General features: G+C 42.6%; 1 protein-coding gene and 1 long non-coding RNA gene across 2 annotated transcripts in view; one reads left to right on the top strand and one right to left on the bottom strand.

Annotated features, from left to right (window-relative positions):
- Positions 1 to 13,679, bottom strand: part of CUNH4orf45 (chromosome unknown C4orf45 homolog) — a 29,181-nt gene extending 15,502 nt beyond the window's left edge. Inside the window, 3 exon segments of the mRNA XM_042829678.1 lie at positions 1,466 to 1,524; positions 5,807 to 6,039; positions 13,517 to 13,679. Of these exon segments, the coding sequence (XP_042685612.1) occupies positions 1,466 to 1,524; positions 5,807 to 6,039; positions 13,517 to 13,679 (455 nt within the window).
- An 820-nt stretch (positions 13,680 to 14,499) lies between these two features.
- Positions 14,500 to 26,191, top strand: LOC122166173. Its single transcript, XR_006170693.1, has 2 exons — positions 14,500 to 21,168; positions 22,643 to 26,191. It is a non-coding gene; the product is annotated as an uncharacterized LOC122166173 (long non-coding RNA).
- The last annotated feature ends 752 nt before the right edge of the window (positions 26,192 to 26,943 follow it).

The following is a 26,943-nucleotide window of genomic DNA, read 5'->3' as shown; positions in this document are numbered from 1 at the left end:
GTGTTAATGAGAATCCCAGCACATCAGGAAAAGCTAATTGAATTTGCCAAAAGAGCCCCCCTTTGTGATCCATTCCATTAGCTAATTGAATGCATTTAATTTATTTGGTTCCAACTTGGGTGTCTTTGTTTACTTATTCACCTTCCTGTGATGAAAAGCAAATAGAGCATTCCTCAGCAGCAAACTGCTGCTTCTTTGATCAACAATCAATTTAAACCAGGATTGCTTTCAAAGTGCTTAATAAGACACGTGCTTTATGGGTGCCTTACAGCAAAGCTGCAGCGCTGTCTGACTGCTGCTGGCTGTTGCCCAGCGATGGGATCCAAGATTTTGTGGTAGCCTTTTTGATGCTGCAGCTTGTCACCAGCCTACGAGAGTCTCAACAAGACACTGCTGTAATAGCCAAAATAAGCAGCCAGTTCCTGGAGGTTTTGTAATCCTGGTGCAGTGGGAAGCGTAGCCATGCTGCAGTGTAGGGAGTGATGATAGCTATCGAAGACCAGCTGGCTCATCTGTTCCCAGTAGTGCTGCTGCCATCAGAGGTACTGGATCAGCTCAGAGGAGCTGCCCAGGCACCTGAGGCCAGCAGAGCCCATTACTTTGCTGAGCAGGGACAGGACAGACTCTGGCAGCCCCGGGAGCAGGTGGCATGTGTGGCAACCCGCTGTGGGAAGACGTACTTCAGTCATCCCCCACTGATTCCCAGGCCAGCTATAGGGAATTTAAGCATTTCCTGTTTTCTACTGAAGTTCATTGCCTCGCACTCGTTAATACTCTGTTTTCCAGTGGGAAATTCCAGGGGGAAAGAGAGGAGGTGAAGCAAAACCCCTTGAGCTCTCCTTCTCCATATGCCCTCAGTCCTCCTCACCTCTTCATCTTTAACCTTGGACTCCATTATGAATGCCTCAGTAGTCAAAGCTCTTGGCTGTGGTGAACCTCTTGAAGTCTTACGTATTGCTAGCACAATGCAATCTCTTTTCACATGCATGGTTTTGCTGGAATAACTCTGCAAGTCCCATAAGGGCTTTTTCTACTGTCACTTTACAGTTTCTGTAACAAATTCTCAGCCGAAGATGATTGTTGCTGATCATCACTTTATAAGCCTGTGAGTTCTTTCAAGATGTATTAATGAAAGTAACTGGAGAAATTTCGTCAGAAACTAAATGGGCTTCTGCGAAACAGGACTCTCTCTTCAAAGGGGATTAAATATTCCCCTGAGACCCCTTCTAGCTGCTTGAAATGCATTATACTTCAATGCAGGAATACTTTCATTGGTTTATGACAAAATATTAGCTTTGCATTCTCAATGGTTTCTGCAGCACAGGGTGCCAGCAGTAAATTTATGTTAGATATGTTAAGCTTCAAAGTCAAGTATGCCAATAACTGGCCTACTCCAGGTGCTCCTGAAGGACATCCTTACACAGTAGCAATTAGAACATATTTTCAATAATTAATAAGTGGTTACCATGGACTTTGGTATCGGTGTGTTGCTTGATCTTCAGCAGCCTGCCAGATCTGTCCTCTCTGTAAAAGGGAAACAGAATCGAGTTATGTACAGTGTTAACCTTAAGGTATTATTCTCCAGTAGGACCAGGTCCATTTAGCTGTGACAAAGGAACCAGAGATGGTGGAAAATAACAAGCATCTCTTGCTTTCATATTGTGCATAGACTGCAGAGATGGTGAGCTTGGCTGCGGTTTGACGCCTTTAAATTTTTGGGAAGAGTGATCTAGAGAGGTAATAAAATGTCACTTAGAGAAACGTCGCCCTGCAGTTGTCTGTTGTTATTTTTTAAGCAGAAGAACAGTTGTTGGAAAGGTAAGGGATTGTTTCAAAGTGCATCGAGCGGCCATAACTCAGAAACAGAGAAGGGGCGATAGCAAAAGTGCATGACAAACTGCCTCTGCAATCATGAGGCACGAGGCAGATAGGACAGCAGATATCGCTGCTAAGTATGTCATGATTCATCAATAAGAAGTTATTTTTTAAACTTCACTTGCTGAGTGAAATAGCCACACGCATTACACTTGCCTTGGGGAGAGAAGTGGCATGGCATGGTGCGTTTGCCAGCAGCACCCCCCCTCTAGGCAGTCTTTATATGATCTATATGATTTATATGATGCACAGAGACAGTTGTATAGGCACTGATGCACAGACTCCAGCACACAGCTTTATCCCATTTGCTGAGATGGACTGGAGCTTTTCAGCGTGTCTGTGGCTGAGAGGAGGACACGACCTCCCTTCCTGCCTCAGGGGCTTCAGGCTGCAGCAGTGGGGACATCTATCACCACAGTCACTATGAGTAACGTTTTTTTGCAGGGTGTTTTCTTCCCTGATGAGGCATATAGAGAGATAAGGGGAGCATGTGGCAGCTTTCTTTGTCAGAGATGCCAGGGGAGATAAACCAGAGCAGTTCTGTGGGCTTCTCTGGAAGACACAAGCAGTGTGCAGACTTTTGTAAAAGCAGCAGCAGCAAATTACTGTGAAAACTTAAATTAGGTTTGATTGTTCTATACTGTTTGCACAGAAGGGAGGTGATTCCTGCTTTAGGGAGGTTGGTTCTCCCAGGTTACCCTTGCCTAGGACAGCTTGAAGAACAGAACTCCTCCAGGCACATCCACCCCATCTGCACCAGTTGTACGTGCGTGGTCTCCAGCACACAGCATCAAGTACCACAAACCAGCTGAATTCATATTGCTGTGAGGGGCAAAAGCATGAGTCCCCAGTGCCTGGGGACTGGGGAACTGCTGGGTCATGGCCTGAAGCTCTGATTGATCACCAGAGGTGAGCCATGAGTCAGCCAGAGGAGCACAGGTGAAGGCAATTCACCTCTGCTGCCTGGCTGCACCCCTCCTAGACCTATTTAAGAGCTGGCTGCCAGTGGAGAAGGATCTTTTCTGGAGATCGTCTGTGCTGGTGTTTTGTGGGTGAGCCCAGGATAGGGGTAAGCCTTCTATTGATTCTCTTTTGTTATCAGAGTCTGCTTTGTCAAACTCTCTTGTTTATGTCATAATTATAGCATCTTAACATTCATTGATTATACAGCAGTATAGCTGTTTTGGGAAAGCATGAGCTATATCAAGGGCTGTTGGTGAACCACAAGGCCAGAGCAATGATTTAATCAGCTTCTGAAATTAGAAGCTATTAAGCATATTTAATCCAGCAGTTGCACTGATGGCACCTTTACAGTGATGAAGGCAAGGATCTAGCCAGCTGAATCAGCAGCTACTTGCTCCAAATACAAGGTGTTTTCGGTTCTTCTCTTCTGCTGTGGCCATTGAGGGTTACAGAGTGGTTGATTTGTCTCCTGGGAAGGATTTGGCCTTTGGTTACCCTGCAGAGCTCTCTATCTCAGGAGATGGCTGAACACTTCAGAAGGACGTGGGTTGCTGTTTTTTTGGTAGTATCAAATCAGTGTTTTAAGGGGTTTTGAGTTTGTGGGCATAGCTGTCACGGCAGCAAGGACAATTCAAAAAGAATTAACTGGATTAAAAGTCAAGGGAAAAAAAAAAAAAAGGCAAAACAAACTGAGGGGATTGTTCCTCTTTGGGTTTAGCCTGGGGCTGATCAGGAAGCAGGTGTGGAAGGTGACTGCAATTAGACCTACCAAACCAAACTCCACACCTGTTTGTGACTAGCAGATGCATCTCCCATTCAGCTACATGAGGTGTAGATTTCCTTACTGCTAATAAGGTCTTAAGCTGAACTGTGAACGTGTACGATAAGCAGCTGAGGGGGGAAGTTGCTTCACTATAGATATTGCCCAACAGGAGCGTGAGAACTTAGTGCAGTAAGGCTGCATGGCACAGAAGGCAGCTCTTCTTAGAGGTGAAAGAGTACAGCAAAACTGTACCAAAAAACCCAACAGATACAATGGGAAAAAAGGAAAAATGTTGTGAAAAGTGTTTCAAAATGTTATTTTTTGTGTTGTTTTCAAGTAAAAAATGAGTGATTTTGGTTTACCAACAGTAGAAAAATATTTTTGGTTTTGTTTAGCCAAAATATTTCCTTCTCTGTATTTTGGAGTTCATTGGCCACATGCAAATAATGGGTTCTTTCATTCTTTTTTGCAAAGACAAAGAGAGTATCTGTGCTGTCTGTTGATCATTTTAACTAAAGAATTCCCTTTGCATTTATTCTAGCTGATTGTTGTCTTTCTTCTGTCAGAAATGTTACTGTATTATTTATCTTGAAAAGTTCCCTGTACTACAAAATAACCTTTATGTCTTTACAAAGGCATTATTTTAAACATCATCTAGAGAAATCACCCCCAAGAAACCAAAAGCATTTGTCTATGAAGAGAGAGCATTTGTTTGGTGCAATGAAGGAGATATAAATAAGGGCTGCAAAGTGTCATCTCTATGGTGACAACATTAAGGCCATTGTTCAGCTTGTGATGTGCTTTCATTTTTCAGAAATTTGGGGGTGTTAACTCCGGCAGAAGCATTGTGAGTTAAGAATAGGCACTTTGTATGACCTGTTTGAAAGCCTTACTCTGGTGAGGCTGGTTGTCTTGCATGTTCTTGCTTAGAGGGTCTCAGCAGTGTTTCTATCAAATAAGGGAAAACGAAAGCATAAGCACTGGATTTTAGCTAAAATTGAGGTGATCGTTCCCCCTCTCCTCTGCTCTTGTGAGGCCCCATCTGCAGTGCTGCGTACAGGTCTGAGGCCCCCAGTACGAGAAAGAAAGGGAGCTGTTGGAGAGGGTGCAGAGCAGAGCCATAGAGATGATCAGAGGGCTGGAGCACCTCCCCTACGAAGACAGGCTGAGGGAGCTGGGCTTGTTCAGCCTGGAGAAAAGAAGGCTGCTGGGTGACCTCATTGCAGCCTGCAGTACCTAAAGGGAGCCTGCAAACAGGAGGGGAGTCAACTCTTTGAAAGGGGAGATAACAGCAGAACAAGGGGAAATGGTTTGAAGTTGAGGGAGGGGAGATTGAGGTTGGATGTCAGGAGGAAGTTCTTTTCAGAGAGAGTGGTGAGGTGCTGGAACAGCTGCCCAGAGAGGCTGTGGATGCCCCGTCCATCCCTGGAGGTGTTCAAGGCCAGGTTGGATGGGGCCCTGGTCTGGTATGACATGTGGAGGTTGGTGGCCCTGTCTGTGGCAGGGGGTTGGAGATTCATCATCCTTGAGGTCCCTTCCAACCCTGTCCATTCTGTGATTCTGATAGACATGGCTCAATGCAAAGGTGCTCAAGTGCCCTATTTTGTTAAGAAAGGAGAAAATTCAACTGCACATCAGTGAATTCTGAAAAGCAATACCACAGAACTCGTGTTTAGATAGAACTCGCATACACTGATACATCTAGGCTGTGTGTGTGTATAATGCATTTACACTCTTACTTGTGTTTTCACAAGTTCTGATTTGCTCCAGATTGATTTCAGCCGTAACTGTTTGTTGGGTAATGGCAGGAGATGATGATCAACACAACAGCTGTTTAGAGGGCTGCACACCTCTTTGGGCTGTGCAGAGAAAGGCACCTAACCCTGACCCCTCCATCCATGTGGGATGGGTCCTCTCTACCAGGTGTGCTCCTTGTCCAGGAAGCTTTAATTGGCTTTACGGATCACCACAAACACCAGAGGCTTGTGGCATGTTAGATCGCACATCCTCAAGCAAAACCTTACAAAGATAAAACTTGAGGCTTCTGCAGGCTGATAACCAAAGAGCTGAGCTCTGCCTCGTTCCTTGCTCAGTCTATGAATGATCTCTGCCCTGGTGAGGATCCAGGACGAAAATAGAAAACAGAGCTGGGCTTTGTTCTGCCTTCTGGCACTCTGGTGTTTTTGGCTATGAAGTCCTCCTTACCTTGATCTGTGCTCCGCTCTGGAGATTTCTCCAGGTGAAATAGCTGAACTCTCTCACTCCCCATCCGATTTCTGTGGCATACTGACATCGGCGGAGCAGTGGGGGTGAGAAGCAGGAGGCTGGCCGCCACAAGTAGCCAGCATCACTGCTACCTTCTATTGCCGGAGCTGTTGATCCGATGTAGTGAGTGTGCTCAGGCCGTCTTGTTCTGTGATCGCGTATGGCATCCGGGCCTTGTGAAGACAGAAAGTAATTATTCAGATTGTTTCTGTTTCTCACCCATTTCAGAATGGTTTATTTTCCTTTATCTTGCTTCTAGTGCGACAGCTATGTAGTTGTTCCACTTCAAAGGTCTATGCACTTGTTGTTCCTTTTGTTAGGTTCCCCTGGAGTGGGGGTTATAAATACTTGGTTTTTCCCTTGAAATATTCCTTTTTCCTGCCCTAAGAACACGACTGTTGAAAAAGGGCCACGGCGTGGAACAAAATTGGGCATCTACTTCTGGTTGAACAACTTTTTGTTATTTTCAATTGGATTTCTCTTTTAGATATTCAGAACATTCAGAAAATGATCACACGTTGGAAGATACGAATTTAAAATGGCTTTAGCTTACTAAATTAAGTCATGTTAGGCTTTCTAATCCAGATAATAATCCAGAGCTTTAATTCACCATAATGGACTTGAAGTGTCATTGAGCACAAAGTCACTTTTTAAAGTTACTTTAATGAAGTGCAGTGATCTTTAAGTGATATTTTTCAGGTCGTTCAGAGATGTGCCTGCAAGGAAATATAGCGTAGAATTAAGGGAGAGTCTGGATTTATAGGGCGAAATGCTGTTCCAGCTGGGAAGGTGCAAATCCAAAAGGCACAATACAAGAATAGCTAATCAAACCCGTGCTCCACGTTCTTGGCCTCCAGGTCATTTCAGTACTGGAAGAGAACTTAGAAGCAGGAGTGGGAATTACTTGTTACACCATCTGGTAGTGACAGGATGAGGGGGAATGTCTTCAAACTAAAAAGGGGGAGAATTAGGTTAGATGTTAGGAAGGAATCTTTACTCATAGAGTAAGGCCCTGGCACAGCTGCCCAGAGAAGTGGTGGGTGCCCCATCCCTGGAGACACTCAGGGCCAGGTTGGATGGGGCCTTGGGCAGCTTGAGTTGTGGGGGGCAGCCCTGCCCACAGCAGGGGAATGGAACTGGGCTATGAGATCTCTTACAACCTGGACTATGAGGTCTCTTACAACCTAAGCCATTCTATGACTATGATTCTATGATTCTAAATGGGACATTTGGCTGAAAGGCATCACAGCTCCCAGGCAGCCAGAGTATCTGAGTTTTCTTTGACTGAAAATCAAGAAACAGGAGAGTGGATGCAAAGGCAGATCTGACCTCAGCATTTCATTGGCAGTAGCCTCCACAGCACAATTTCACAGCCCGTAAAATGGATGCAATTTTGCTCTTAGCAAAGAATGCTGTGGACTTCATAAGAATGCTGTTGTGAACCGTATTGACTAAATACAAACAAGTAAACCAAGTATTTAGAAAACTGCTTTTGCAACTCAGATAGCTGGAAACTTAACCCGAATGCAAGCTGTGTCTCTCAGCTGTGCAGACAGGGCACAGGAGTGTCACGGAAACTCATAAATCACCAAAATCCCTGTAGCATCAATTTACAGCCTGGGATTACTACTGATATTTTTACTGCCCAAGCTGAAGGCTGTTATATCTTGTCAGCAGATAAAAGCAGTGTCTACCTTAATGGTTATTACAACACATTTTGATTATAGCTTCAAAAAGTACTGCAAATTTAGTATGATTCAGTTATGAAGATCGCTACTGACTGAAGGGACAGTCTTGTTATCATTTCCCCCACTGCCTCTATAGGGGGGACTTTGTTAGGATTTACATCATTCAGGAAACAGACCTCACACAGGCTTTCGTCTGAGGAGCAAAAACCTGTTGTACATTTGTGGGGGGGGGAAAAAAACAACAATAAACCAACCCTAGAAATTGTGGAATAGTGGAAATGAAGCAAATGGGAATGGAAAGGAACTCCTTTTGTGAAGTGTTTATTCCAGAATAGCTTCTATAATTATATGTTAATCCAGTTGAACTTTCAAGTGCAGATAATACTTGACTCCTATTACTAGGCAAGGGATTAATTTCCAAGCCATATGTCTTCTCAGGATCCATATTAACTGAAAATAGATCACTATGTGCAGAGACAGTTGGAGCAAAGACCACGCCAGCCCAATTAAAAGTCAGCTTAGTCTCCCAATAGAGGCTGATGATTTTGTTTTGGCTGCACTGCGTTACCAAGGAGGGGCACCTTTTAAAACCAGATTCCAGCTATTTCAGCTTAGAAACCCGTTTTAATCATGGATAGCCCATGCACTGAACATCCTTTAGCACCATGTTTCCAGTGTTGTACCATCAGCACCCACAGCCTGCAGGGGAGGTATCACCTGAGTTTTCTCGTCTGGGTTGTCAACTGACGCACACTGTGGATCCACAGCCTCTGCGTGATGGGACTGTGCTAATTTGTCATGTTTTTCACCATTAGCCAAAGGCAACTGGGAAATTTCACTGTCTGTCTCACTGGTCCATTTCATAACACAGCCCACGGTCTCATCGGCACAACTGCAGAGACAGTGAATTTCATAGGTGCAAAGATAACAAGAAGGGAACTCATAAATCAACTTTGCTGCAAGGAAAAATATAGCCTACAACTATGTATGTCCTGATTTTTCCACTGGGTTTATTACTTTTTGCACCCATAGTGTGAGCTCTCATTCGACTGTGCATTCCACTTTCTGGAGAAGAATATTCACTAATTTCTTGTGTTATTGTTTGTCCAGACTTCAGAGGAAGCAGTCTTTGGATAATCTGTGGAAATAGAATTGTAATTTATAGAGAGTTAAGTGGTCTCAGTACACATAATCACTGTGTGATTAATACCCTGCAAAGAATGCCTTCACACTTGTCATACAGAAAGCGGAGTTTAGACTTTCATTCTTCCTTGCAGAATAAGAGAAAGAGTAAACAAAGAAATCAATTAAGAACGTTCCTGTAATATGGACAAAGATGGAATATATCTGTCACTGGAAAAAAACCCTGGCTTGACTCCTGAGGGACTGCCTCTCTACAGTTTTGGCTTAGCAAAGGCATTTCGGCTGGCTATTCTTGATCAGATAAAGAGAGGCACTGCTGGCACCCTGCGCTCTGTGGAGACTGGAAGTCTCTGCAGTATGCTGCCTTGCTTGGTCCAGATGCACTGACTCCAGTGAAAGGCATATTTATTTGATCAAGGTTTTGGAGAAGGCTGTGGTTGTTCCTGGAGCGATGAATAAGGGAGAGAGGGTGCTAAGAATGAGAGTCATTCTAATAACTCTGAGGCTGGTTTTCCTTTTGCTTCATGGCTGCTGCTGAAATATTAGTTGTATAACATCACATTTGATTATTTTGATGTAAATAAATCATCAGGTCACTCTTAGCAGTCTCATTTCCCAGCAACCGCGCGCACTAGTAGGGCTTTTGTAAAAGTACGTAGAACCAAATTGTGGCTAAATGGGAAACTGCTGCTTGAATTTATAAAATCCATTAAGGAATTGGTGTCCTCCCACTCCCTCAACAGCACGTTTCACGGTGCTGGCCAGGCTGTAACCTCCAGATGACAATACCTTGACCAGCTGATGTAGGTGGTTAGGATTGCCACTTCTGGCAGAACTAACATGTTTTGTGCAAGATTTCAGAGAGGCAAGAGTTAGGAAAGTGGGTCAGAAACATCGCCTTGTGATGCATGTCTTTAATGTGACCAGTACAGTATAAACATATACCAGCATCACAAGCTCAGTATTGCTCTGGTTAGGTTTTTCAAATGAATTCCATGTGTGGATTTTCTTTTTCTGGAGCAAAGAGTTCCTGGTTCCAGTTTTGCTGGAACATTGCAATAGCTTTCCAGTATAAACAACTGCAGCTGGTGTTATCTTGGAACAGCCATTTCGTGAATTCTTACTAAAAAGCAAAAGCAGGCCCAGGATGTGTGTCTATAGCAGAACCTATTAATTTCCACGGGAGCTGAAGGTGCTTCTGGTGTGCAGGAGCAGTTAGCAGCTCAGAAAGCAGAGCCCTGAGGCCAGCAATTCTCAGCTCGGCTCGCTGTTCTGTCTTGAAATGGATAAGCCAGTTCAAGGGAAGTGCTAGATATTAATTTGTGAATGAGAAAATAATAAATATTGAAAGCTTAAGTTCTGCTACAGACCGTAATTTCAAACATTGCTGCAAACGCAAATATGCCTCTCAGTTTTGTTTTATTCCCACTGTTTTCTTAAGGAGGTAGAGGCAGAGACTCAGAATCATGAACTGCTTTCCATCTCTTGTCTGCTAAGTGCATCTCCTCTTGAGAAGCACCAAATAGCAATAAATAATTGGAGGTAAGCACTTGTTGGGGACAGCACCAGGAGCAGGGTGCCTGCCTCATTATTTTTGGGGGGCCTTTTTTTCTGACCCCTTCTAGAGCAAAAGAAAACAACCTCCAGGCTCGGTTAATCAGAGCCAGTGGTAAACACAGTGTGCACCTGTTTGGTGCCACAGCCCACTCTCTGAGGAGTGTCCAGAGATCAGGACCCAATGTGAGCCGCCAGCGCTGGGCCGATGCCACATGCCATTCATTTCTCCAACAGCTTCAGCTGCTCTGCCTGCCTGCCCCCGTCTGCCCATCGCTCTGCAACAACTGTTTCTTAACCGCACAGTAAATGTTTGTTTTTATCCCTGTTTATTTTTAACTTGCATCAGTTCCTTGATCTCATTTTCCATGTGGCCTCGGGGGAGGGAAGCAGTTGTGCCAAAACAAACAGCGCGAGATGTGAGCTGAGGGCAGGAGGTCAGCAGGGCTGAGGGCAGCATCGCTCCCAGGAGGTCAGAGCCCAGAGCTGTTCTGCAGGTGCAGATGCGCCCCAGTGGAACTGCCTGTGAGCATGGCACTAGAGCCAGCAGAGCAAAGAGGTTGGAAGGACAGCCTAAGTCTTTCCATCCCACCATGAATTGCTCTCGCTCTGTGCAGAGCATGCAGCATCAGGACATCGCACTGTCGTGCTTCTTTAGTGCTTTCCTTCTTTGTGTATACGTTAAGGAAACAGAAACAATGAAGCGCTTAAACACAAGAAGTATCACCTTAATAGCACTATTAGATGTCTTCTAAAGGTTAATATATCAGCAGAGCATACCTCAAGTAGCATTATATATGCTTTTATTGTCTTAGATTTTGCTACTAAATTGATTCAGAGCTGCTGGCTGGAAGACAGCAGAAGTAAAAGCTAACTTTACTTTTCAGTCTCCTCATTCTAGCAGTTTTTTCAGGATTCTCTACCATACAAAGTCCTGTTAAATCAGGCTTGTCTGATTTGTTTGTCTGATTTATCATCTTTGCTTCCTTGAGAAGACTGTTTCTGGGACTATACGACAATGACAACCCCCTCTGACCTTTGGCTTGCTGGATGGGTCCGGAGACAAGACTTGAACCAACAGAAATTCTAGGATGTATGTATGGAGCTATGTGAGAGTATTACTTCTGTAAAGACTAGATCATGACAAAAGAGTCATGTATCTTGTTGAAATCAGAAGAAAGAAATTCATGGACACTATTGCAGAAATAAATTCGACTTTTATCTGTAACGAGTTAAGGTAATTTCTTAAAAGTTAATAATTTGATCTATAAACCACTGGCAGTAAAACAGTAATCATAGTCCTATCTGGAATATTAGACACAGGAGACTGCTTGCTTCTCAGAGCACTTACAAGTCCTATAATGTGTATGAGTAATATGTTAATTTTGAACCAATCTGCGAACTTGTGAATTTGCAATAACGTGCTTGTTCCATTACAAGCAAGAGAACATCAGAAATAATCAGGTGCAGCTTACTTTTCGTTTTACAAGATATCAGTGTCACTAATAGCAAGCTATGCATTCTTGGTTGGTGATTATGTTGGTACGATTAAGTTACTTCTGGTGCTTTAAAAATAACCTTGGCTGTTAGTCCTGTCTCAGGATTGCCTGGCAGAGATCCACCCCAGGAGTGATGCTGCTGTCACACTATGCTGCTGCAGTGTTGTTCAATTAAGGGCAGTCAGCAAGAAGAGTCCAAAGCACTTTCCATGATGAGTTTTCTGGGGAAAGCATTTTTTCCTGAGAAACAGCACTCCTAAGAGTGAATGCTCCCTATCCGCTGGGAGTAACAACAATTTTACCATTAACTTCACTATATTAGATTTAAAAAAATAGAATATCTCTTTGATAGAATACCTGAGTATGAAGTGCTGCTCTGTTTTTTCATGTAAGGATCTGTTAAAATGAGAAAATGTTCTGAGAGTGGTTGGTGTGGGTGTATGTAGCCACCTGTGCCAGTGCATTACCCTTACCAGCTGAAAATTAATGGTAAGCTGGAATCAGGGCAAGTGGTTTTGACTCTGCTTTTTCAGGAAGCTTGAATACGTTTTATTCTCTCCTACTCTCAGAAATGACCAGCAGGGCTATTAAATAGCATTCGTTCAGAAAAAGGTGAACAAGGAACAATCACAATATTTCATAGAGCAAAAACTAGAATTGAATTGCTAGGAATAGACTTAAAACATCAAAGGGAAATCTTTTTCATGGTCCGTAGCTAAATCGAGTCAGCTTTCGCTGCAAAGAGGCTGTAAAGCAAAAATTGTGAGTGAGATTTCATAGCAATTTTGGAAAGGATATTAGATTATATATGTTCTTAATCTGACCCTAAACTGCAGCATGTATATTCCTGTGACTTATAACTCAATAGCAGAAGCTACAGCAGTGTGTAACTAAAGTATAGACTTGTATATTTAGTGAAGTTGAAACGTAGGTACTGTGTTTTAATGCAGTGTATGTCATCTTTGTCATTCTTTGTGGTATTCCAGCACTTAATGAAGGAGAATATTGAAGTCATTCATACAGTTACAGTTATTGCCAGATACAAATGCAATGAAATTCATTGTCTCTAAATTTGTATTACACAAAAAACATTGTTAGTGTGAATTGATATGCAGACAACTGCTTTAATTGAAATGCAGACTCCAAGATAAATTCAGATTCAGTTCCTAAAGGTACTTTTTTTTTAGTCCAACCCTTTTGATTCTTGAGCCTGCTCTTTTGTACTGGTGCATTTGGAATTCAAATGGGGCTGTAGCAGGAAGACAACTTGTAAGTGCCACTAACCAGGGCCAGTGGGGAATCCTGGCCTGCTGTCAGCAGGAGGTTCTCATTCAGCCCCCCACAAGTGATCCATGCTCCCTCCTCCAATGCTGTGAGTTTTTCATCAGATGCAGGGCACACTTCTTAAGTGATGGAAGAGAACTGCTGAGTGGAGCACAAAAGCTCCAAATGGAAAAAGTCTCCAGTTCACATCACTGTCTCTGACTGTGCATGCGTGCATGTCTTATGCACGATATGGTTGAAAAACTCTTCTTGGTATGGGAAATATAAGCAGCAAAAGAAGGGGGGGTTTCCCTCTGCGAGTCTCTAGGCATATGGCAATCCATGAGATGAAATAAAAACTGCGGTGCCAGGTAACAGACGCTCTTTTTTTGGCACTTTCATCTCCCTTGCCCTTATTTCATCTACCTTATTCTCACTTATACCAGCATTGCCCTGTCCCTGCTGGAGCTGCATGCCCCGAGACCCCCAGCATTGCTGCCTACCTGAGAACACCACCCTGCCCTCTGCCAGTGCTTGGCTCCTGCTGGCTCTGCGAGGGAGCGGGGCCTTGCTGCAGGCTGTCCGTGCCTGGGCAGCACCACAGCTCTGCTGCACCATGGCTGCTGCACTGATCACCGTGCCAGCAGCCTTTGTGCGTGGGCACATTGTGATGTATTGTCCCCTGGGTTCTATAGGGACCACTGGTGCTGCTCCTGGAGATGATTCCTGCATGTGTGTGCTTGGATAGTTGACCTCAAGAGAGGCTGCCTCTGTCTTTTTGGGTGTAGTAAATCTGCTGTGAACTGCTTGTTGACAAGTATAATGGTGTATCATTAAGAAACAAGTGTTGTAAAGATCCCAGTTTCTAGGGATTTCTAGGAATTGTCTGTGAAATGATGGTAACACAGCTTGTGAATCTTCAGGATGTTCCACTGGATGGAAGTGGTCTCATGAGGGCATTACTGGTCTTTCAGCACTAGAGAAAAGTCTCTTCTCTGATTCACTCGGTATTTTTTTTTTAATTTTTATTTTTTGTGATGGCAGAAGATACAGAATAAGACTCCCAGACAAAAGCCTTGCTGGCACGCCTGTCAGAGCTGCCTTATTTTCTGCAGATACTCCAGCTGCTGATTCCATCTGCTGTCTCCTCTTTTTCTTTCATTTGTCAGCACCTTAGGGCACTAGCCATTCCTGTATGTGTGATCCCAAAGGACTCCTGCAGAGTAAAACAAACCTTCAGTGCCACAGCAATACGTGTAATATCTAAATGACTCAGCAGAGATTTCCAATATGTTTCCAACCATGTCTGAGCTGATAAAACTTCTAATTAATGAATAATCAAGGATAACAAAAAGTTCTTAAATATTCTAGTGGAACATACAAGGGCTGCTTTAAAAGTAACACCACTTGCTTTATTATGTTGGCCTGAGATGTCAGAGGCAGATGTTGGTGTTAGAGCAGTACAGGTTGAACCTTCCCACCCATATCCTGCTCTATTTTGTTGCTGTGTGACAGATGGCAGCAGAGGAGCAGTCCGACAAAATGGCGTCTGACATGGAATTGCTTATGGAGCAAAGGTGTATCATTGAAATCCTCCATGTAGAAAAAATTGCACCCATTGGCATTTGCTGATGCTTGCTGAACGTTTCTGGAGACCAAACAGTGGCTGTGAGCACAGTGAGGGGTGAGTGGTGCACCCCAGAATTGGCGACAGTGACTGTGAGTCGCCTCCATTGGTGCCTATTTTTATGAGCACAGCATGCAGCCTCCTGTTCATCGATGAAAAAGATGCACGACCAATGGTGGTTACTGTGTTGAAAAATAGTGTTTTGTAGCTGAGAATTTGCTCTATCAAATACTGTTCTTGTACTTTTCATAGCTGTTGTCATTTCCATGACAATGTAAACAGGAGGCGTCACTTTCAGAGCAACCTACGTACATGACAGCTCTGATTTGTGTGCCAGCCTTCCCTACAGGGCAATGGAGAGTATCAGGGATCATGGCTGGGGATGCTTGTCTGTGCATGATTATGGTGAATTCTGATGTTCTGAGTAAGCTGGTGGACACTGATCTCTGAATCACCACGGGTTTACTTGCCCAACCACATTTTGCTCCTGGCTCCTCCTCCTGATCCTCCAGCTGCTCCTCCCAGTCTGGTTTGGCTGCTCTCTCATTTTTGCAGCCTGCTCCCTTTCCTCACACCTCTTTCTCCTCCCTGCATCTGCCCTGCAGCTGGGTGGCTTCATGTTCTGTCATGCAAGGGTGGGAGCACAACAAAACCTCCACCCAATGAGTCCACGGCTTTGCTGTGTGCAGCCTCCTGCCAGCATCTGTGCTGATGGGTCCCAGGACTGTGATTTCATCCTGCATCCAGCTTTACAGGATTAGAATCATTATAGTTGAAAAGACCACCAAGATCATCTAGTCTAACCATCAACCTATCACCACCCTAGCAATAAACCATATCCCTCAGTTGACCTCTGCTCTTTTCTTAAAAACCTCTGTGGATTCTTTTAGCCGTTTACGATGTCACTGGATGAAGAGGTGTTGGACCTCCTCATGAGATGCTGCACGATGGTAGGTGTGCTGGTATTGCTTACAGAAAAAGAGAGCTTTTATTTTTCTTACGTGCCTTAATGATGAACTTCTTTTGCAGTCAATGATGTTTGTATTCAGGAGACTAAAATCCTCTCTTCTAACTGACATATTTTGTATATAAAAACTGATAAGTGATGGAAAGATGGAATAGAGGAAAACTCGAGTACTTTATGTTTGGTGGACTATACCATATGTTTTCAAAATTTCTAGAAGTGAAAAGAATGCAAATTCCATTATAAAGACTGCACAAGGGCACTCAGTTTTGGAGCAGCAGCATTGGAAGCGTCAGGACTGCCTTGGGCCACGCAGTCTCCCTGGAGGATGTGCTGCTGAGGTGGAGACAGGCCTGAGGGCAATACAGACAATGAATATGTTAATTAGTTATTAGGAGAAGGCGGAGCTTTGTTTAAAAAAAGACCCTGGAGGTCTCAGGGAAGTCATTGTCCTAGTGGGCTCTGCTCTTCTATGAAGCATGCTCTGGTGAGCCGTGGCCAAGCTGGCTGCTCTCCATGGGCTCTCCCAGCAAGCTGTAGGAGGAGGCAGGAGGACTGACAGAAGCCTGGTGCAGACAAACTGCAAGCACATTAATTATTGACTGTGTTAGTTGATGAGTTGTGCTGAATTGATCTGGTACAAGATAATGTGAATTAAAAGCTGCTTAAATATTTTATTCAGGGCTTTTTGGCTACGGCAGGCATTTGAATGAAAGATAACGTGTGATTCATGACTGGAATCGGCTTCTCAATAAAGACAAGCTATTAGAATGAGAGGTACTATCTAAATGTAAATTATGATTTATTAGAGGGGAAATCTCTTGTGTGTAAAATTTTAATGAAAGATTAGAAAGCTTTCTAGATTGAATTATCTAAATATATGATAGCCATTTTCAAGTTATTCGTTCAGTCTTGGCAATACTAACACCAAAGGCTGGTATGCCTCCCTGGTTGGCTTAGGTGCTGCAGCTCCCAGGAAATTCCTGCCTGGTTTCTCCCAGCCTCTCCACAGAGACATCCTCAATGCAAAGCAGACCTGATCCTGATGCAAAAATGTTTTCTATTTCAGCTTTTAGGGCATACAGGCTTCGATGAGAGTAGCAGGCTGCTGCCTGCTGCAGTTTCTGCCTCCCCTTCTATCTTGCTTCATTCCTCCATGTACCAGAGAAGGCTTTGGCAGCTGGGGGTGTTAGCCTCATTTTTCTCACCCTTCAGAAAAGCTGTCCTCTGTTCAACGTGCGCATTCCTTCCTCCAGAGCCATTTTCCTCCATGGGCTCTCTGGGCTGGCCAGCGGCCAAACAGTAGGGTGAGCTGCATGAGAAGGCCTTGATCACTGGCTGTCTTACAATTTTTCACTTGTATTCAAGATGCAGATGGATGTCATTAGGAAGGTTTTTACTTTGAATGTGCACAGCTTGTCCACATGCCTGAGCTTAGAGCTCAGTACTTGTATAGTACTTATATATGTGCTTTTCATCCTCAAAAGGGCTCTGCAAGCTCGAGTCCTCAGAACAGTTCTGTGAGGTGGGTGTGTGCATTTTGTAATGAGCTTCATAACAAGGAGGGACGCAGGTCAGGGTTTCTTTCAAAGATACGTTGTGCAGTGAGCGTTATAAAGGAAGAAAATCCTTGCACTTCCCTGGGGTTCCTCTCTGATGTTCTGTCTGAAAATCACATGGTTTCACCGTGGGAGCATGTCTCTCCATATGGAAGATGTGATTAGTGGCATCAAAAATTAAGATGTGTCTCAGGTAACAGTAGTACTAGGTAAATATATAGCATTTCTAAAAGTTGTGAGGCCAGGTTTCCTACTGTACTGAGCTTCAGTTCACACAGAAGAGCAGGAGCCAAAGGGCATCATCAAAGAGACCCAAGTCTGATGGAAGATCTGGAGCTTCTTCACGTCATACTTCTAAACGGAGGGAAATGATATTATGAAGAGGGGTAAAAATTGCTTGTCTTCTCAGGTGAAAGGACAAGGCAGGATTAATTTTTTTTTTCCATTTGAACTGTAGGATTAAAATTCAAGTAGCTACAGTAACAGCAACAGCCCCAGTGTGAACTCAGCTCTATCAAAAGTTTTTGTAATGTTGCATCTCATCTAAGCGAGGGGGCTGGAATAATCTATAGCTATGGCAGGCATTTTTGAAATTTTGCATTCTGTCTGAGTTGTTACTGGCATGACTACTTTGGCATGCTTTACCTTGCACAGGCGAGCCAGTAAATGCTTCAAGTGTCATCCAGCAGGAAAAAATCTGGCTAGGGATGAGATCATATTGTGAGATATGGTTCCTAAACTAGATCAGTGAGCTCTGGAAGAGGGTTTAATAACCAGCATTAGGGGTTTTTGCACCCTCTGTGTGCCTCAGAACATGCATAGGTATCTGGAGGAAATAGGTTTAGAAATCAGTAGCTACCTTACCCCAATAAGGAATTATAATAAGAGATGGAGTGGCACTTGTCCTGAATAAACAAGCGGGAGACTGTAAGAAAAAGGATCTGCTTTATAGACCTGCACCTCCTTCATGCTTTCTGGGCAAATAGACTGAGAATAGCCTGTCTACTTGAAGTCATAAGAAGGATGAGTTAAAGATAGATAGGTTAAAGCAAGCATTTATTTTAATATTGCTCCAGTTTCCCTCTTTTAAAAATGTAATTATGTTCAGTCATGACAGGACTCTGCATCTTCTCAGAAAGATGTTGAGAACTAGTTAATGAGCAACCTAGCATGGCAGTGATGCTCACCTTCACCTGCTGCATACAGCAGGGTGGAGAAGTGGAACAGAGTAAACTAATCATGGTTTTTTAACCCCAAAAGGGTGGTTTTTTTTTTTTTTTTTTTTTTTTTTTTTTTTTAAGAGAATTCTGGGTTCAGGTATTATCTTCCTCTTGCTGCTCTGGGGAGGGTATCTGGCCCCAGAAATTACTCTGGAGAAATAGGAAATGCAACCTATTTTCTGGTTTTCTAAACATTATGCAGTTTCAGATGAATTCATGGGAATGATGGGCAGAAAAAGTCTTAGAGAATTGCTGTTTGATGAATTACAAGTTATCACTTTTTTATGGATTCCACATCCAAAGCCTTTAATGTTGGCTACCCTACTCTGCTTAATAATTTTTTAAGTGAGTACATCTGGGCCAATTAAGCATTTTCACTTGCCCTTAAATGTTACAAATGCCTGCTAGAGTTGGAAGACTGTGATTTAAGCTCAAACATCTGGGGGACAGAAATGCTCTACCAGGCCTATTCAGTCCTATGTTATTTTGATGACAGAATGCACGTATGCTCATTGCAAAACCATTTGAGTTTTAAATTGGTGCCTTATAGCTATGCAGTGCTCTGGATGCACCCAGCACTTCTATTCCTCTTTAAATCTCATCATAACCAAGAGTTACAAGCACTGCGGCGTGAGTTCACTTTACCTGTGGACCACTGCCCTTTATTATTTCCCACAAGACTGTCTTTGGAAGCATCAGCTTTAGCTCCCACTAAATGAAATGCAGCTCGACTCCTGCCTACATCGGTCTTTCAGGATCTAACCACAGTAGAGAAACACTTTCCCTTGCTTCAGCGTTGCCCTCCGAGTTAAAATTAGCTGAGTATCTGCACCATTCCTGCTGGTATCAAAAAAATGTGTAATGCTATTGCTTGAAGGGCCCCTCTTTGCATTTTGGAGACGTGCTGATGTGTGTTTTAACCTATTGTATTTACATTGCCCGGGAGTATCAGCCCGCTGTCTGGTTCACGTTCACGTGTGTGGAGAGTGGGATCCTTACTAAAATTGCGTCAGTGAGGAGCAGAGGTTAAGAGTGATAAGTAGTTCAAAGAAAGTCTATTTGCATGCAACAAAATATCTGTGTGAATACTTAACTTCAGGAGGGCTGGTGTTATTTCTGAAGCGCAGAGGACCAAGGCAAATAAATTGAAGATGAAACTTTCTCTTGTACTTCATTTCTTTTCCTCCATGGTAAGAAGATTCTGCTTTATCCTGAGTGCAAGAGTAATGCTAAGGCTTCAGGCAAAATTATAAGCTACTTGCATCCATGGAATGAAGTTGCAGAGCTAGCTTCAACCTGGGGACTTATCATTTCATGAGCTGTTGCGTTGCTAACAAGACACAGACATTGCCGTTGGACAAACAAGGGCAAGATTGTTTCTCTGTTTGTTCTGCAGCCCTTCTCAGCCGCACTGCTGAGCATGACTTAGAGAGAACTCTCTTTCTGGAAGGTTCAAACAGTTCAGTATTTTTTGCTGGAGGGGGCATAGCCATCCTCTGTTGCAACATTATGGAAGTTCCCAGCAACCCCAACGTGAACCAGAGCCAAGGAGCAGATCCTGTGTTGTTTTAAACAGGCAGGAACCAGCTGATCTCCTTGAAATACATGGGTTTTCATTAGCTGAGGACCTGGAGAAAGGGTCCACCTGTGCCCTACCTCACATGGATGGGATTGAAAACACACTGGATTCCAGCCTCCACCCTGCAGCATTTTAAGAGGAGGACACTCCTGAGGTATGTCAAGACTTTCTTGTCCAAAGGACTAAATACACTGTGCTGTCTCCATTCCAGCTAGCTGGAGCTGAAGGAAGAGAAACACAAATTCAACATGGGTAAATACACCAGGGTGTATTTACTGTGGCTTTGTGCAGTGTTTTTGTCATGCTGGTAAGATGCCAAAAAGTCAGCAGTATTTTAAGTTGCGTGAAAAAGGGAAAAAAGTCCCAGAAAATAACTTCCCCATGACAAAATCTTTAAGGGTTCATATGTCTTTCAAGATGTGCATCTTCCAAAGCGTCCTTTTGGCTCCCCACAAAAAAGTAACCCTCATCTCTACTACTACTTTTGTACAATCGCTTCACTTCAGTTTCCATTCTGACTTACAAAACACATTCACAAGATGTATTTTCTTGGGTGCAGATCTCCTGTTGGCAGCTTCCCCTGCATGCAGCCAAAATGTGAGAGGTGTTTATTTATTTATTTTATTATTATTTTTTAATAACTTATGTTCTGGAAATCAGAAGTGAAGCGAGCGGCAGGTTAGCATGTTTTTGCAATAGCGGTATAATCATCTTGGTGCTTAGCATTTAAAGAGTATTATCTGCTTAACAAATGGAAAAGATTGTGAAATGTAAACAAAATAATAGAAGGAAAGTAATTATTTATTTCAAGTGTGCCTTAGAAACAGACCCTGGCAGTACAAGTAGCTCGTTGTATGAACTTCTGCCCCATGGTTAGTAACAAGTCACCTTTGCAGTGCTGCTTATTTTTGTCAGCTCCTTCATGTCTTTGTTTCCATGTTAATCATGGATTTCCTTCTTCAGATGGATGTAATACTCCGGTTTGTCACTGTATTTGTTCAGAGAAGGCTGGGAGTGGAAACAGGAATCTCCGCAAGTTTTCTGCAAAAGAGACTCGTAGAAAGTCTTAATTTTCACCACTGACATCCGATAAACATGTTATTTAGAAAACAAACTTGATCATAACAACATTTTGAACCCTTTTCCATCGTTGAATATGAATGTTCTCAGTTAATGGTTGCAGCACGGCACTCCGCATGCATGAGGGTAGGTATATTGTCATTATACTGTCAGGGCTGATGAGGGCAATTCCAGGCAATACGTTAAGTTTAGATTGCTTTGATAGCTCACCTCAGTGTTGATCTATCTTAAATACATTTTTTGGAGTAAGGAAAAATTAAATTTTAGTTCTGTTTTATTCCAAGTACTAAACGGTTTCCTCTGGAAGCAAAACAAAACAAAAAAGGAATATAAATTAATGAAGTGTGATGTCACTGATTGTAAGTAACAAACATATTAACTTTTTTAGCTTTGACAGATCTTGAAGTTGATTCTCCCCACTTAAATTGGTACCTAGTACTTGTCACATTGTGATATAGGTGTGAATATGCTTTGCCAGGATATGTATGCACAGCTTAGAAACACTCAAGCTCACACCCACACATCTCCATATGCTTTGGACAGATCTAAAGGATGACTGAAGGAAGAAGCAGGCAGAACCACACAAACACACGACTCGTCCAACAGTTATTAATTTTGAAGCAATGGAATAATTTATAAAGGTCATTAGAAAGCAGTGGAATTGGAAGTGCTCTTAAATGCACCCATAATTGGGCGCTGTTAGTATCATAGTGGGGAATATTCCTGATGCAGCGTAGTGTGCTGCAGTAGGGGAGAGTGTGGCTGATTCCTATAGAACATGATGACAAGAGTAAAGAGGTGAAACATGAGGGGAATGCAGCATTCGGGGGTTGGTTCCAAGAGGCAGTTCCAACACGAGCTCATTGAGCAGTGCAGTAAACAGCACTTGGTGGCTGTCTGAGGAAAGGCAATATCTGGAATAATTACTCAATAATTCACAACAGAAAAATGCTACCAGCCATAAAGTTAATTTTAAAAAAATTAATAGCCTGCAGTAATGCCAAAAATTATGAATATACATATGTATAAAGAGTTCGTATAGACCAAAAGCCAAGCACGTCAATCATACTTAATCAAACTGATTATCTTAAAAAAGATTTATGATAGTGAAAATTAGACAACCAGTGTAGAACCCTAATACTGAAAAAACCCCACATTTGCAGTGAAAGATCTTAAGAACAGAGTTAACAACAAACTTTTCACTTATAAATAATTCACATCTTTGCGCGGGAATAAAATTCCTACTTCTTTTGTGTTTCATTTTCCTTGCAGAGATTTAGATGTTTTATTAATCATTATGCATGATCCATTAGTGCAACGGATTTAATTTTGTCAACTTTCTGTGTTTTATGAAAAGCAGTATCGATGGATATTAATGAGTATCTGGCTATCTGTTGTTCATACTTGAGCTAAATTCTTCCAAAGACTTGGCCAGCTTTGAATAAATAGTAATCCTGTCTAGATTGGCTTCCAGACAATTTCCCCTTTTCATACTTCAGCACAATCATGTAATGTTTACATTTTAGGAGCTTGAAAAGATTATCTTAAACAACTCAATTACTGTTCTTTAAGAAAGATTTATGTATGCATTTTCTTCCAGGAAATATATTGGTTTAAAAACAGAAGACTGAAATGTAAGTTTGAACTTGAATTTGTCCAGTGATGAACACGTGAGTAAGAACAAAGTATTTTGTCCTTATTTTGGATGCTACTTAAATATAATATTCGCAAAGCAGATGATGATGAATGTATAATTTGCAGAACTGTGGTATAACAGATTTCACCAGATGAAATCACTCCTAATCTTTTACAGCGAGGGAGGTGAGGCACTGGAACAGGTTGCTTGGTGACGTGGTTGGTGCCCCAGCCATGGAGACTGTCAAAGCCAGGCTGCATCAGGCCCTGAGCATCCTGATCTAGCTGTGGTGCCGCTGTTCATTGCAGGGCTGTTGGACTAGATGCCCTCAGGTGTCCCTTTGAACTCTAAGGCTACTATGACTCTATGGTTGTAATCCTGCCTGCAGCAGATCGTGGATGACTAATTGACTGCAGTTTTAACCTGCATCAATCAGTATATGTCATCTATCCCAAAGAGACCTGGTTTTAGTCTGTTACTTTTCTTAGCATGCAGCGGGTGCAATTCAAAAAATCAAGATTTGCACCTCTCTCTTCTCCTGGGCAAACTGTTCTCAAGCCTACCAGCAAGGAAGAACTGATTTATGACTATTATTAATAGCATTAATATGAAACAACCTGATAATGACAAAAGATGGTACTTAATTGTCAGAATATTTTACACAAGTGGAATTGCTACAACTGTTCTTTTTACAGGATGAAAAGGCGAAAGGAAATCCTGAAGACCACTCTTCAAGTGGAGGAAGCAGGACAGAAGACTCATAAGCACGTCCTAACAGCACTTCCATGACTGAGAGATGATGGAGACACGTGCAACGTGATCACAAGGGTGCATGAAACTTGCGTGAGCCTGTCTGAGCTTACTTCAGAAATTCAGGCTTGACCTCTGAGAGTTCATGCTAATATATCTGGTGTTCATTCAGTATCCGGCATAATGGTCCGTGATCCATCGCTGTGCTCTCAAGGTGTTCCTGCAAGACAGATTTCAGCCACCTTTCCCTTTGTATAGGTTCCTTTACCTGTGAATCTGAATGCTGTGTGGACTGTGAATTCCTCTCAGGAGACACTGTAAGTATTTGGACTGCTAATTTGTGCAGGTCCCTGAGCTACCTCTGCTAGGATTAAGCTCACTAGTTAAAGCTGCTTTAGATGGATGCAGCTACAGAAAAGTTGAATGATAAATATTCCCAAGTGTAACCAAACAAACTGGCAAACTCTGAATAGATATATGAAATACATCATAGTAGTCACAAACTCTCCTTGTTAGTCTCAAGAGGGATAAATTTTGTTTAGAGCCGCAGACCAGGCTCTCTTTTACAGCATTTTGGATTTTATGCTGCCTTACAACTGCAAAAGGACAATAAAGCAATGGTAAATGTTCAAAAATTACTTTAGCATGGACTGTGTTAACTCTCTGATATCTTTCTATCCTACACCACAGGCATACAGGGTAGTGGCTATATACTGTGCTCGTGCACTGGTGATGTCTGGATGAAGATGAGACATGTAGCTATGGGATGTTGTAAAAAAACAAAACAAAACAAAAAAAAAACAACATCAGCCATTCTTTTCATGTTGTGAAAGATAATACAAAATGGAGTTGGCAATGGTAGTAATCCCATCCATGTATAAACCTCAAAAGAACAGAACAGTGTTCTAGGAAATGTTGTCATCCCAAAAATCCAAGCATAGAAGATAAACCTGTTCAAAGGAGCCTGGTCTTCCCCTGGTAGTAGAGATCAGCCATCCTTGACTTAAAATCCAATAAAATTGGATTCTACTCAGTCCAATAGGAACAGCTCTCGTTCTCAATGTCAGACATGGGGTGGTCCATCAGATGGACACCTTTGCATTCCACCTACACAAATGGTTATGAAAGGAACTTCTTAGGTCTGCAGAGAAGCTGCCAGGTGAGAGCTGAGAAGCAAATGGGAAGTTCTGCATACCAGAACTCATCTGTGTGAATTTGCTATAGCTGCCACACAGTCTTCAGATGATAAAAGAAAATTTAAGAAAATAAGACAATTTACCCAGAGGAAGAAGATGAAAGGATATCCATGGGTTTGTATCCTCACTGATGGTACATATCTTACTGAAATTATATGGTGTGTATACATTTATATATTTACATACATATGCTATATGTATATTTAACTAAAAAAGAAATGCAAAAGGAATGGCAATCCTGATACAGGTGTGTACTGCAAAACACTGATCTACTGTTTAAGACAGAAAATGGGAAAGAATGAACATGAAGGCTGCAAAAACATATGTGACATTGTAAATTGTACCTCACCAACGTTTGCATGACAAGCAGGGCTTAGCCTAAATGATTATTTGATATTTTTTCCTATTCAGATGCAAGAACTACTACAATATTGGCAAAAAACCAAACATCATGCGGGGCAGACTCGTATCCACCATAGAGAGCATAAAAAATGAGAAGCATTTACATAATACTGTGTTGCTTACAGAAAACTAAAAAAAGAGTAAGCAGGTACAACATGTTCTTAAATGCTTTTGAAAAAGTGTTGGATGTATCTGAACGTAATTTTCTAGCTTTCATTCCTTGTCATGTCTAACAAGTCTGTGGCATGTGATGGGCCTCTGACATACACTGATAGCCATCAAGGTTTGTTACGCTAATCAGAGCAGAATCAGAGCACCCAAAATCGTGTCAGCTGAGGCTGAGTATCATTGTGAATCACAGGTACTCTACTAGCAGATAGCACAACAGAAATTAATCGCAGTGCAACACTTCGCTTTATGCTGTTAAAGGTAATAGGTCTGGAATTAAAACTAATTGCATATTAAAATGGAGTGGGTAGCTATGTTTTGATTTAGAGATAGGAACACGTCAGGCAAGCTCGTCTGTAACAGGAGATATTCAGTGCCCTGAAGTGATGAAGGAGAAGAGCCCAGGAGAGCATTCCTTGCATTCCTGTGGCACTCAGCATATACATATGCCCCACAAAAAAAGGAAATCTTAGCGCTCTGGGTTGGTAAGGTGAGCTTCAGAAAAGCTGGCACTTTCATGTAGCTGCAGGCTTGGCTAATTTGAAGAAATGATACTCTCTGATGATGAATATGAGGAATATTTAAAACTGCTATTTATTTATTTATTTTTTTTTCAGGGCAAAGGGCATTATATTTTCAGTCTGTTAGTTAAAAAGTGAATTAAGAACTACTAGTTAGCAACCACTAGCAAGATATGGCTGGGATGTGGAGCTCTATTTAAGTCCTGTGGCCTGTCCAGAATGATCAGTATTTGATGCAACAATACTTTGCTGACATGTACGAGTAGGATTAGCACAGAGAGTTATCTTTGTTGATGAACTAAATTTCAAGAGGTTTAAAAGAATACTGTTTGAAGACATGGCCAGTAGGAGGGTCATCTGTGTCTAAACGTGTAAGATTTTGTCTCCTGAGACATGTAAGGAAAAAAAAAAACATTCTTCATACTGATGTCCATAATTTTCACAAATATGGAAATAAAAATAAACATTACAAGACATTTCTTCTGATCAAATGTAAATCTACGTCAGTGAGTGAAAATCAATCCAATCAGATTTCCTAATGCCAGTATTATTTACGTTGGGTGATAGGTATCAGTGAAAGGTGGACACTGCTTATGAAAGCAAACACAGCAATAGTTTTACACTGCCAGTAATGACACCTTAATAGCAGTTCCACGCTTAGTGTTGCTGGGCTGTTTTTGTGACGTGTACATGTCAAGTAACAAACAGTACTGGCCAAGAGATGAGATCACTGCCCTTTATTGACCATGCTTAGGTGAGAGGAAAGGGCCACCTGGCAGCCCCAAAAGGTGCTGGTTTGGTGCCACAGTGCTCCCTTCCTTGGTTTCCTTCTTGTCTGTGTGGGGACAGCTGGTGTGTTAATGGAGGTCAGTGGGGGACAACCACCTCCCTGTCCCTGCTGGCAACCCCTCTTGCTCCATCAAAAGAAGGGTGGCCAGCAGGGACAGGGAGGTGATTGTCCCCCTCTACTCTGCTCTTGTGAGGCCCCATCTGCAGTACTGCGTCCAGGTCTGGAGCCCCCATTACAAGAAAGAAAGGGAGCTGTTGGAGAGGGTCCAGAGGAGCCACAAAGATGATCAGAGGGCTGGAGCACCTCCCCTACGAAGACAGGCTGAGGGAGCTGGGCTTGTTCAGCCTGGAGAAAAGAAGGCTGCTGGGTGACCTCATTGCAGCCTGCAGTACCTAAAGGGAGCCCCGTCCATCCCTGGAGGTGTTCAAGGCCAGGTTA

Source organism: Centrocercus urophasianus, unplaced genomic scaffold (genome assembly GCF_019232065.1).
Source record: "Centrocercus urophasianus isolate 14NV4802_14NV808 unplaced genomic scaffold, USGS_Curo_1.0 seq_32, whole genome shotgun sequence".
Taxonomy (NCBI): domain Eukaryota; kingdom Metazoa; phylum Chordata; class Aves; order Galliformes; family Phasianidae; genus Centrocercus; species Centrocercus urophasianus.
This window is presented reverse-complemented; position numbering and strand designations above follow the sequence as displayed.